At 27.8% G+C, this 13,027-nt stretch overlaps 1 protein-coding gene across 1 annotated transcript; it reads right to left on the bottom strand.

Moving 5' to 3' along the window:
* Positions 1–4,440: 4,440 nt before the first annotated feature.
* On the bottom strand, positions 4,441–12,390 carry LOC112692904. Its single transcript, XM_025567727.1, has 3 exons — positions 12,196–12,390; positions 5,354–5,492; positions 4,441–5,265 (listed from the first exon to the last, which is right to left on the bottom strand). The coding sequence occupies exons 2-3, from the start codon at positions 5,411–5,413 to the stop codon at positions 5,029–5,031; spliced, it is 297 nt and encodes a 98-aa protein (XP_025423512.1). The 5' UTR covers positions 5,414–5,492; positions 12,196–12,390; the 3' UTR covers positions 4,441–5,028.
* Positions 12,391–13,027: the final 637 nt, after the last annotated feature.

The following is a 13,027-nucleotide window of genomic DNA, read 5'->3' as shown; positions in this document are numbered from 1 at the left end:
CATTATATAGTTATACGCCATGGATTAAAATAGCGTATTGGGTACACACCGTATACTCTCCAATACATCACTAAATATAATTACATTGATTGTCTACATACCAAAAACTATTCTGTTAGCTTTGGTAAAAGTAGTTTTGAAGGAAGGGCTTAAATCAAAATAATATATATTGTTTACCGTTATGGGATATTTAAATATTATAAGCAATCGAACGTTTAACGTTATAAATAATTTAAACGTTTAAATATTATACAAATATAAACGTTTATAAAATTTTCCATTTACCGTTATTGAAAATTAAAATGTTATGAACAATTTAGTGTTTTACGTTATTTAAATTAGTGTAAAATTTGAAACGTTTTCAGATGTAGTATTTAGTGATCAATACTACCTATGTAAAATAAAAATACATATTTTAAATATAATACAAGTCCGGATTAAGAGGGGGTAGATTAGCCCAAACCTAACCGGGCCCACAATGGATATCAAACAATAGTAGGCCCCTGGTAGATAGTAGGTTTTTTTCGTTTTTTAACCATTTTTTAGCTTGTATAAAAAACAAGTATAAAATAGTATGTAGTTTTATGGTTTTGTGTTCAGAGAGTAATGTTTTAGAGGTAATTAATACCGATGATATAATTAAAGGGTTTTTAAAGTTTGCTTCCCAAAAAAAAAAAAAAATTATTTATATAAATAACATTTTTATTTTTTGTATAGAAAAAAACAAGAAATAAATTTATAAATTAGAATATAATTTTTTTTTTGTTTCTGAAAAATATAAATGTGTGGGTCATCAATAATACTCATAAATAATAACTTACAAATGAAGCAATCATATTTGTTGTACAACAATAAAATCCACGTACCAAGTAAAATATATATTTATTATCTATTTATAGCTTATTTATGGTGTATTACTAATGTTTCATCGGTGTTAAACCGAAATTATTTTTGATGAGGCAAGCCATACGGGTTCCGCGTCGACTATATCCGACGTAATTTCAGAAAGCATATTTATAAATTATAATTGGTAATGCTTATTTATATTTTATTAGTTGATAAATTTATTGTTGTTTTAAACATCCTTTTACATTTATTTTATTTAGATTACCTAGTAATTTAAGGGTGGGCGGTCATCGGGGGGGGGGGGGATTTAGCTCCTCCAAATATTTTAATAGCCCCCTAAAAATCGAAACTATGTCAGAAACGTTATTCGTTTTTATTATAATTATCTGTTCGTTTTTTTGAAAATTGTAAAATAAGAAATAATAAAAGACCATTTACAATACCAATTAGTTCGGCTACTTGTGAAAGAAGTTTCAGTGCAATGAAAAAAATAAAAACTTGGCTAAGGACATTGTTGGTTCAAGATGGTTTCAGCGATCTTTCAATACTATGTATTGAAAAAGATATATATCGAAAAATATAAAAAGCGATGATATTTTGAATATCTTTGTTGATACAAATAGATATTTATCATTAAAATAAAATATTAATTATTTTTGAATATCCATTATTTAGTGTTTTTTTAATACAATTTAAACATATCTATATTTTTAATAGTAATATGTTTTACTTATGCATGGGAAGGGGGTGTGGCGGCGAAGTCCCTGCAGGTTATTTTAAATTGAATTATTATATTTCAATCGTTTTTTTGAATAGTTTAACGTCATACTCATTAAGTTATAAAAAGGAGGAGTCCGTTTTCGACCAAAACAAAAATTTAAAATAATAAAATAATGATATACAATGTTTGATTATGATGGAATTTACTATAATATATTAATGACGATTCAGGGTTTTACTCGCGTAGCGATGTTTTAGATTCACATACAAAGTATAATCCCATTTGCAACAGTATCAAGGTTTTTACAAAAACTAGGTTAAGTTTATACTATAATTCCCCTTGGGGCGAAGCCCTAACATTTTTAAAATTAAAGTTCCAATTTTTCGAAAAAAATATGCAAACAATTTTCTTTACGATAAGAGATTAAAACTAAATACAAAACAGCGTTCTCTTTTATATTAATATTTTAATAATTATTGACAAAAATTGTACATCATTATTTTATTATTTTAAATTTATTATATAAATTTTTGTTTTTGTCGAAAACGGTCATGCCCATAAAAACGTTTTGATGCCCTGATTGAAGGATTAAAATATATGGTCTCCTGTTACTTTCAGCCTCCTATCACTGCCAAACTTATCAAAGAACTTGGTTACAAACAGTTGATATTTATGAAAAAACATAAATTATACATTTCAAAATTTGCATGTAGTTTTAAAATTATTTACAAATATATTATACTCATCTCTAAATTTTAAAATTTTAAAATGAATATTTTCCAACAGTAACTTGCAATTACTATAGACCGTGTCACACAACGCGTATCAAACAATTGCACAGCGATGTTAGGTTAGGTTAGGTTAACCTAACCTAACCTAACCTAATCCAGAAAAATAATATATATATAATAATATATACCACAAAACGAAGAATTATATTTCGACATTCTTTTATTTGTTTTAAGTAATTAAATGATTGCCTATCACAGCGCTATCGAAATTATGTTTTTAATTTTTTTTAATTATGATGATTTGTTTATTTTATCATCATGTTCTGATATCCTACAACAAAATAACAGTATTCAGAAATAAAAATATCTATGATCGTTGTATCATTGTTATATGCTAACTTAAATTCATTCAATGAATCATGTTGAAAAAAAATATATTTAATTTTGGTAAAAAAAATGATTTTACACTTTAAACAATTTTATTAAAATATAATATATATGTATGTCTAATAAATAAACTAATTTAATCATACAGACATATAGTTATAATTAGTTATAATTTATAATAAGCAATGATTTGCGTGGAAAAAAAATCAAAGATACATTTTTTATAATTTTAAATCTCCACAAATTATTCAATAAAACATTTGTATGAATAATTAATGATTTATGAAACTATCTAAGCTATCTAGCTATTTTATGCGATAAAATATACCTAAAAACTACAATTATTAAAATCACTTTCATTTACAAAATAATATATGGTGATTCATTTAACGTGAATTAGTCAATATATCTTAACATTTATTCAACTGAGATTAATTTTCCTGATTAATATGCGATAAGTTACCCGAATATGTATATATAACTCTATGCTACCAATTTTTTTTTTAACGCATTAATGTAGAATTAATTTTTGATTTTCAATAAGTAACTCTTATCATTTATTATTATTATAATGTATAAAATAATATAATATTTTACATTTGTTTAACATTTTTTTATGAACGAATATGATATCTATAGAGGTTAGAAAATTTAAAGCGTAGTGTATGAGGCTATAAATAGTGTCACTATTAGGGATGGGCATATCCAGATTTCAAGGATTATCCGGACTATCCGGATTATTCAATTCAATTTTGCTCTTCAATTACTCATTTTTATATTTACATAAATTTAATCATATTACATTGTAGTATAAATTCAACTTATCTTCAGAAAATCTTATGGGATAACCACTCAAATTTTGAAGCAAAATTTATATTAAAGTCTCCACTTAACACCAATGGCAATTGATCTCTTCCATTGAGGTTAGCAAGGGAGGGGGGAATTCGAAACCCCGCGTTTTGCAGCGGCGGAGTGGGTTCTAGTGACCTCCTGGATTGAAATATAAAAAAAAAAGCAAAAAGCCAAAAAGGGGGAGGGGGTGCCCCGTTCCCTAAAGTAGAAACCTATAGTCTCGCACCTTCGGAACGGTTCCCAGTTGGTCCGGGGTCATCAAATTGTAACACCATTGAGTTATGGACAACTCAAAATTAGGGGGGGCTTTTGTGGGAGAAATAACTCTGCGGCCATAAAAACTCAGATCCCCCTGGGTCCGGGGTATCTAATTTCAATACCCGCTAAGTTGGGCTTAGAAAAGAAAAGAGTGGTGGGGTAGTATACTGACCGTTGCGTAGTTACGAGTAGCGGATATACGACGCGCATGCGCCTTATTAGCATGTCGTTCAGTCGTTTAATTCTGATCAGTCGGTCACGTGACTAAATATTTTTATCATACCCTCAGTAAAGAAGTTTCACTTCAAAAGCAAATTCATAAGTCCGGATACTTCGGAAAATCCGAACAAGAATTTGATTCAAATCTGGATTTGAATATTCGGATATATCCGAATAATTTAGTCATTCAGATTTCATGCCTATCCCTAGTCACTATAAAATCTAATCAACTCGTTTGTACACACATTTATGTTTACAATATTATACTCGTAGTTGTCGTATTTGATTGATTATATTTTCATTTTCAATGTACATCGATTGAAAATAAATACACATAAATAAGATGAAAAAATATATTCTATTGACTGGTGCACGTCAAAAAAATCACTGTGCAAAGTTATTAATATATGTTCGCAGAAAAACTGGAAAATTAAATAGAAACTAGGGTAAATGGTTATATTTTAAAATGTGTACTGGTATAATAACAACTCAAAGTTTAAGTTTTAAATTATTCTACAAAATTGATTTAAGTGTAGAAATTATTTATTTTAATAATCTCATTTACATCTCTTTACTTCACTTAACAGATTTCTGCGAATGACCTTAGTTGTAGCTAAAAAAATTAATATTTAATTATAATAATTTGTTTTTACGTGCATCTAAGTACTATTAGAGACGTTTAAGAAATAGTGAAAAATATGGCATCAATAATTTTATTATTAATTACTATAAATTAATTTTGTACAGTATTAATTTGTACAGAATACAATCAATAGTACTCATTATACCTATCTTAAAACACGAAATACTAAACATTTCACGAGATATTCGTGTTATTAAATACGAGTTTTCGATTTCGTTGAATTTACCTTTAGCACATCGTAACAGTTTGATTTGATTTACATTAAAATAATTTTTGCCATAATTACGCTTCCCCTTTCTTTTGACGTTTAACTACACCTTTGCAAAAGCAAACGTTGACAGTGCTAACAATATAAATTTGACAATATTATATTAATATATATCATAATTGTAATCGTCATTTTTATTGTCGTCGTAGTAATCATCATCGGCGTCCTCTTGTCGGTAATCGCTGTCTGGAGGTGCTAGCACGCCGTCTCCAAACTCTTCGGCTACTTCTCCCATGCCGATCATTTTGGCGAAACCGTAGATCAACCGATAGAATAGTAACTTCATGAATTTCATGATTGTCGTCTCCCGCTGTTTCCTTAACTTGGATCCATGCGCCCACTGAAACAGTAAAAACAGATTTCCATATTATTTCCACTACTCGAAACGAGCGAGTAGATCTTTGATTCAACATCGATTATCGACTTACTTCTATCGTAAAATATAGAGCGAGGCATAGAGCCAATGTCAAGTTCCGTTGTAGTGCCATAGTACGTATCTACGAAGTTTTTATTATGAGTTTCTTTGGATTTTCATTATTGTATTACCTACGCATTCTGATAATACGTCTGCGAAAACAAAAAATTTAATTTTTTAATACTGTATGAAATTACGTGCGGTATTAATAGATAATTATTATATTTAAAAGGATGTCATCAGCTCATGTTTAATAGTTTTTATCGTAAAACTATGCAAAAACACGCTACGTATAGAACATATTTTTATGTTGGATTTAGAGTTTAGACCCATCCTGTAAAATTAAAAAAGAAGAATATTGTTTGAAAGAATATATTACGAATGTTAAAAAATCTAAAATTCATATCTCTGTAACTTCTTTGTCGGTCGGTTTTCAATGATTAATATATTTCAAGCTCTCAAAATACGAGACCGTACCAGTTTCTCCCATTCACGAAATAAAATGTTATAGATAAATATATATATATTTATACTAGCTGAATTACCCCAATGTAAAATATTTGTGTATTATCACCATATTGTATTATACACCTTCTCATAATCGTACTCGTCCTCGGCCCATTCCTATCCCCATTTTCGTCCTCATTCCTGTCTATAATATCTTGCCGATTTCTTGCAAAACGGTTCATGTTATACGAGTATATATATATATATATATATATATATATATACATCAATAGCTTTAAACATTCTTTAACCAACGTAAATATTTTCTGTAATCAATAGCAACCCTATACAAACAAAAATAATACTCGAAATTTCCATTGGCCAAATATAAATTTCTATGTGAACCTATCTTTAAAACCAAAGAATAGAAAAAAATAGCCTATGTGTATATTTTTTTCTATATTTTGAAATTTGAATAATAGCTATTCTATTTAGCGGCTCTCAAGTTTTGACTTAATGCATTATTTCAAAATATAACAGTGATTATAATCAAATACATATATACAGTGATATTTTGAATGAAATAAAATACAAATAAGTCCACAAATATATTGGATGTACACAAAAACTTTTTGTATGTCATTTTATTATGTAAGATATTGAAAAAATAAAAAGTTAAAACCCATCTATTGAAAATTGTCTACAAAACAAAAAAGCAGATGAATCGTTTGCATAGTTTCTGAAATTAGACATTTCAATGGAAGTAGTTTTATGTTTATATAGTTAGATTATAAATGAAATAAGAAATAAGTTTTTAATATTAACGTTTTAAAAACTCTAAGTTTTTATGTTTACGATTACCATGATGTTAATTCTTATACCTTTTTTTTTATGATTATTAGCAACATTATGAAACTTTTTTAAGTATTTGAATGATATGAATGTATCTATAATAATACTAAGAATACTTTTGGAAGTATCTGTATTTGTAATTGAATACTTTTTTTTATTAAATATTAAAATACGTTTTTTAACACTTTTGGAAATCGGTGTCTGTATCTGTATTTGAATGAATAATTTTAAAAAGTAACTTTTACTAGACTGGTGAAATTGAGACCACTTTTTGTAATTTGAAAAACGAGTTAAACATATTTTAATAAGAAATACAATGCATTATATTGTATTTCTTACGAACCAAAGTCGATTATAAGAAATGTGTTCACAAGCTTCTTTGACCGGACGGTGGGACGTAGAGCACGAGTACCAATGAATCAGTCCATTGATACGCACAAAACATTACAGAACCTCGTAATATTTTATTTATTTTTCTCTTTGTACCAAATACAGTAACTCTGACAACTATTGAAAATCGATTTCAACTAATTAATATATTATATGTAACAGTTCAGATAAAATATTTTCCGTGAAAATATGTTTGTGATATTTGCTTTTACAATAAGGTTATGTTGTGAATTCTAATGCAACTATTATTATAAATTGTACAAAAATATAATACATTATAACAGTTAACAATTTTAATAGGCAATTGTCAATTGCCAAAAAAATATTGATGTATCATTCGCCAAATACTTTTTTTATTATATTATTTTTCCGTTTTCATAATTGTTAGTAAATGATAATTAATAATTGATATCCAATTATTTTATATCCTGATTTCTACAAGATAGTTGTTATTTTTATTATTATTAAGGATTCAATGAAAACAATTATTAGCTTAAAATAAAGTTATATACTTATCGGTTTAATTACAATTGTTCGTGTAGTTCTATTTATTTGAAAAATATAATATTTATTATTTATTATATTTTGAGCAAAACAAGGAACTTATTTAATTTGTACTGTTATTCACTTATATAGAAATGGAAAGAATCGTCCATGTAACATCTGTGTAATATATAAGTAAAAATATTTTATTTTTATTCTATTCGGATGAAACTTTTGCTTTTAAAAGGCAATTTTATATATTTATTTTTTTAATTAAGTTGATTATTTCAAAAATAATGAGTAGGAGAAAGTTTATTATCTTCTTTGCATTACGGGTTTACTTGACACTTTATAACTCATTAAATGTTATGTTAATCGTTAAAAATTAAATGCTCAAGTGTGTATTTACATAACGAGCGTGTCTATTAAAATAAAGTTTAAAAATCCTAGCGGATCATCATTTGATTTTATATAAAACACTGTAGGTTATTATATTTTTTTGTTTTCATCCTTACAGGAATGATTATACACAGATAATAAATAAAACTTTTTACGAATAATAGTTTATAAATATTGTATGTAGCAGTCTTCAATAATAATAATATTTATTTGAGTACAGTCAGTGAATCATTCATTATATTATGAGATAAAAATCTAACGGAACAAAAAAAAAAAACTAGTATTTTCTGTTAAACTAGATTCCCAGTGCGTGTCCTTGACATTCTAACAGTATAGTTATTATACTCGAAACTAAAGTGTACACTTGCGCTTCATTATGTGTACAATTATAATAATAATAATAATAATACGATATTTTCTTCGGCACCCCCGTAGTTTTGGACTCTTGTTTTCAATATCGATGTATTAGTTTTCATCCGAACGATTGTATTACGGCCATACGTAAAAAAAAGAAAGAAAAAACGTTCATTAATCAAAAACACTATGTTGAACAATGGTCAGTCTCGCGACATGTGTTAAAAAGCCAATTATCGCGTTGATCCCGCCAAAGTATACAATGATTATTATTAAGTTTCTTTTTTAATTCTTCTCGATTATTTCTAACCGGTCGGTAACGATCGTAGAAAATTTAATAATACAGTAAAACCTCGGTATTTCGAAGTCGCAAGAGACAAAAAAAAATTCGACTTATTGAAACTTCGAGTTACCGAGGGAATTTAAAACATAAATAAAATTTGAAATAAAAATGTTTAATTATGAGGGAAAATGTATATTTATTATATGTACATAGTATTAGTATTCGTAAATTGGGTAATTCTACGGAAGTAGAAAATCTTTCAATTTTGTTTGTTTTTGTTTAGTATTAAAAGTATTTTCAATAAAACTACAAATAGAAAACTATTAAGTGTAAAAAAATATCGTCAGGAACTCTTGACTGTTATTAGACATATCTTTGAAGTTCATGAATATAAGTCTGTAAAACTTAAACCTCCATTATCGGTTATTATACAGAATTATAATTTATTTATATTTTATAGTGTGAGCATTTTATATTTAATTTGTTTTCTATTCGAGTTAGTGAATTGTAATAGGCGGTGGGTACCGGATAATGACTTCGATTTATAGAAAAATTCGACATATGGAAATTCGATGTACTGAAATAACTTAAAACATAAGTTCAATACTGAGTGATTGAGATTTAAAAAAAAAAAAAAAATCAATATCCAGAATTTTCGAGATATCGGAGTTCAAGATAACGAAGTTCCACTATAATAATAATAATAATACGTTTATTGAATTAAAAGAAAAACATTTAAAAAAAAAAAAGTACACAAACAAGTTAAAAAATAAAATAAAAATAAATTCGCAAGTTATTGACTCTATTCTATATTGAATTCTATAAGCTCGAAAACATTAATTCTTAATATCTGGTAATGCTATTCAAGGTGTAAGATTTACATTGACGAATCCTTAATTATTTCAATCGAACGGAATACATAAAAATTACTTTAGTGATAAATACCTATACAGGTACTGGTCGGTTATTTTTTCTTAACAATGGCACATTTTTATCTTATACTCCACGTACTTTTTATAATGATCGAGGTTTTTATAAAATTTTCGCAACATGTCCATCTGTAGGCATAAGTACAAATGTGTAGGCACATACGTGACATACACACACACATAGGTATGTATTGATATTATCAACGCTAACGTCAATATAACGAATGTCTTTTGAATTATTTTTCAATGTCAAATAATTATTATTAGTATCGGAAACGATTCGTTATTTACAAATGGATTTCACGGGAAAACAATAAATGTGTGATTCTTATTCGGTAACGGTAAAACATGTGACAACTGTTTAGACCTACGGCGCGCGCGATGTTATTCGATTCGCGTGATGATAATAATTGTGAGTACATGAAAAGCATATTTATTCGAAATAGTGTCACGGCGGCGGGGGGAGACAATCGAATCGCATATTCTATGATGTACGTAAACGTAACGGACGAATTTTTTTTTTTTACTTTAGTATTTTACACAGGACTTTTATCGCGAATTTCGAATATCGAACGATAAAAATATGTACGATGATTACGTTAAGCAAACCTGCGTCCGGTTTGGAAACACTTAAACAATGAATAAATGTATGGGTAGATAATTAAATTATTTATTAACTATCGATGTGTCTACTAAATGATACAAGCAAGTGAAAAATAATATGTTTCGAAATTTCTGTCTCTTACGAGGTTTCTATAATAAGTGATTCATTTATGTATTACGTATATGGCGTATATTTTATTATGATACGATATTATTATAATATTTTATCATTCTCTAGAAGTAAAGTAATATTTTCCAAATTAATATTAAATCTGGGCGATAAAATTCATCTTATATCAATATTACCTAACTGTGTAAAATGGTTATAAGTTGTACACAAATAAATATTATTACTATTAAACGAAGCACGAACACTAGTGACTAGCTGTAAATAGTTATTATTGATTCAAATGTCATAATTCTTATCATGTACCTATGTTATTAGTATATTTTAGTTATTGCCAAGTGGATTATATAAAAAAGTTCATTCGACCAACAAGTATATACACAATATTACTTATTCGAAATGTACTTTTAAATTACTTTTTTCAATCAAGGTCCTTCTCATCTGAATATTAATTAACGATATTATTTGGTTTCCGAAAATTTACTATCATATCTATGTTTTGTTTTATTGATTTATCCTTTTACGCTCCAAACATTATTCTCGTTTCGATTTCATATTTATGTATCGTTTAATTTTCACTTTAACAAAAGGTGTATTTCACTGAGTACAATTGATGACAATAATTTAAATTATAAGTGAATCTATTGTTTTTTTTCTTTTCTTTAATAAATTCAATGGCTATTTATGTTTTCTAGTATATTAAAACGACATGCGTGTATACTTACCTACTATTTTCGTTTTATCGATTTGAAATCTTTGCTTACTTACGTACATTTGCTGTCGCAAAATACACAGTGAAAATTAACCAGTATTATTTGATTATTGTATTATTGATTATACTGCAATAATCTGTTGAATACATTTTATTCGAAAATATTACATTGTGTATTACATCTATTGTTTTTTTAACCCTTTCGAAATGCATCATTCAGGAAATATCATCAGCGTAGAGTGATTCTGATTTTATTTAGAAAAGTAATAGGCGTTTATACGTGTACAACTTATTCTGAGAGAATAAAAATGGTAATTTGTCTTCTCAGTATTTAAACTGAATTGTGTTTACGTGAATAAGCCGATATCTCAACCAACTCACCACAACGAAAAATATATATCATACTTAGATAATAAAAAACAATTGGAATTCCAACCAACTCACCACTATGACAAATGAGTAAATGTCGTATTAGTTAATATAAATACTATTTGACAATAATTGTATTTTTTTTTAACAGAATAAATATTTAATTTGGCGAGTTTAATTTGTATATATTTTACTTTTTTAATTGTATTTAATCGAACACATGCATCTATAAACTTTAGATTTATAGATTAGAGCAGCGGTTCCCAAACTTTTATGATCACGGAACCCTAACAAATATTTTTTGTTTCGTGGAACCCCAACGTCTCTAGCTTCAAGTTAATACAAAATCTATAATTATTTGTTTTCACGTTTATTTTTATTGTCGAAAAACCAATAATCTAAAAAATGTTTTAAAGATAGTTTATGATTATTGTTAACTACAATTACTATTCTCAATATTCAGGTACATCACGTTGAACCCTCAAGATTGTCCCACGGAACCCTTAGGTTCCGCAGAACACACTTTGGGAATCGCTGGATTAGAGAATGCTATATTTCTATTTGTGAATGATTAATTATTTGAAAGATTACACGTGTTTAATGAAAATTGAATAATTGATCGTTTCAAATGTTAAATTAACAGCACGGTTCATGCTTTACCAGTGATCCATCAATGAAAATCCAAAGATCGAAAACGACTTAGACAAATCGTGCAATACATACATACATACATACTTATATAAATATACATAATTATTTAAACCACGCATAAACATTTAATTAACTTTTTTCAATTTAACCGTACGTACGTTTACGAAACGTAGCGAAACGTTACATTTCCATTGCCTTGAGATTAAAACATAATAATTAAGAAAAATTAAAAATTAAAAATTCTCTGTGCACTCACCTGTTAATTATAAACGTGTAGAAATACGAGCAAAAACGTGAAACGAAATTGCTAAACGTATATTATTTCGTATGCTGGTTGGTATGGTATTTGGTTTAATCGGCCGAAGTAAAAATCGAAAATTACACTTGAACCACACTTGGAGTACGCGCGTACCTTGTAAGTTGACCCAGTCACGACTAAATGCAAACACGTTTCCAGCCAGCAGTTGGTCATTAGTTAGCGGTTATTATTCAATTCCTCTAACTGTATTCCCTCTCTATGGTCGCATATCATAACGCGTCTGCCGCGAGGAATTCAAACAGGTACGTGCGGCCGGACACATGCGACGGTAACGAGCAGCGGTCTCGATTTTCAATTTGTCCTGGCGTTTTGTACGACTTTTGTTATCCCGATATAATATCAGTACACGAGGTACTGATTCATGTGTGTCCGATGGTTACCGTGTCGCCGTCGCTAAAGTCACATCACTACCCGTAGTACATTTTGCCGCCAAAATTGTAGACACGTTCGATTTGGTTGACAACTTCAAAAAAAGTGTATTACAAAAAAACCGCCTTTGAATGGACGTAATCAATATACGAGAATGTGGTATAATGTAAATCTTATAACTCGGATAATCAATGCGTTATGTATATTAAAAATAATTTTAAGCTTAGAATAATAATTGAAATTATTAATATGAATACCTCTTTGAATATTTTTGCCTTCTGTTTAAGTTGAAAAAGTGTACATTTCAATTGTTTTGGTATTTCCTATTATTTATTATTTTTCTCAGTCTCAAAATGTATTGGAATCATGTAAATTTTAAAATTTTAATTATTGATAAATA

The sequence above is a fragment of the Sipha flava genome, unplaced genomic scaffold (assembly GCF_003268045.1).
Source record: "Sipha flava isolate LNK unplaced genomic scaffold, YSA_version1 78_pilon_pilon, whole genome shotgun sequence".
Lineage (NCBI taxonomy): Eukaryota > Metazoa > Arthropoda > Insecta > Hemiptera > Aphididae > Sipha > Sipha flava.
Note: the sequence above shows the minus strand (reverse complement) of the source record. Positions and strands in the feature narration are given on the sequence as shown.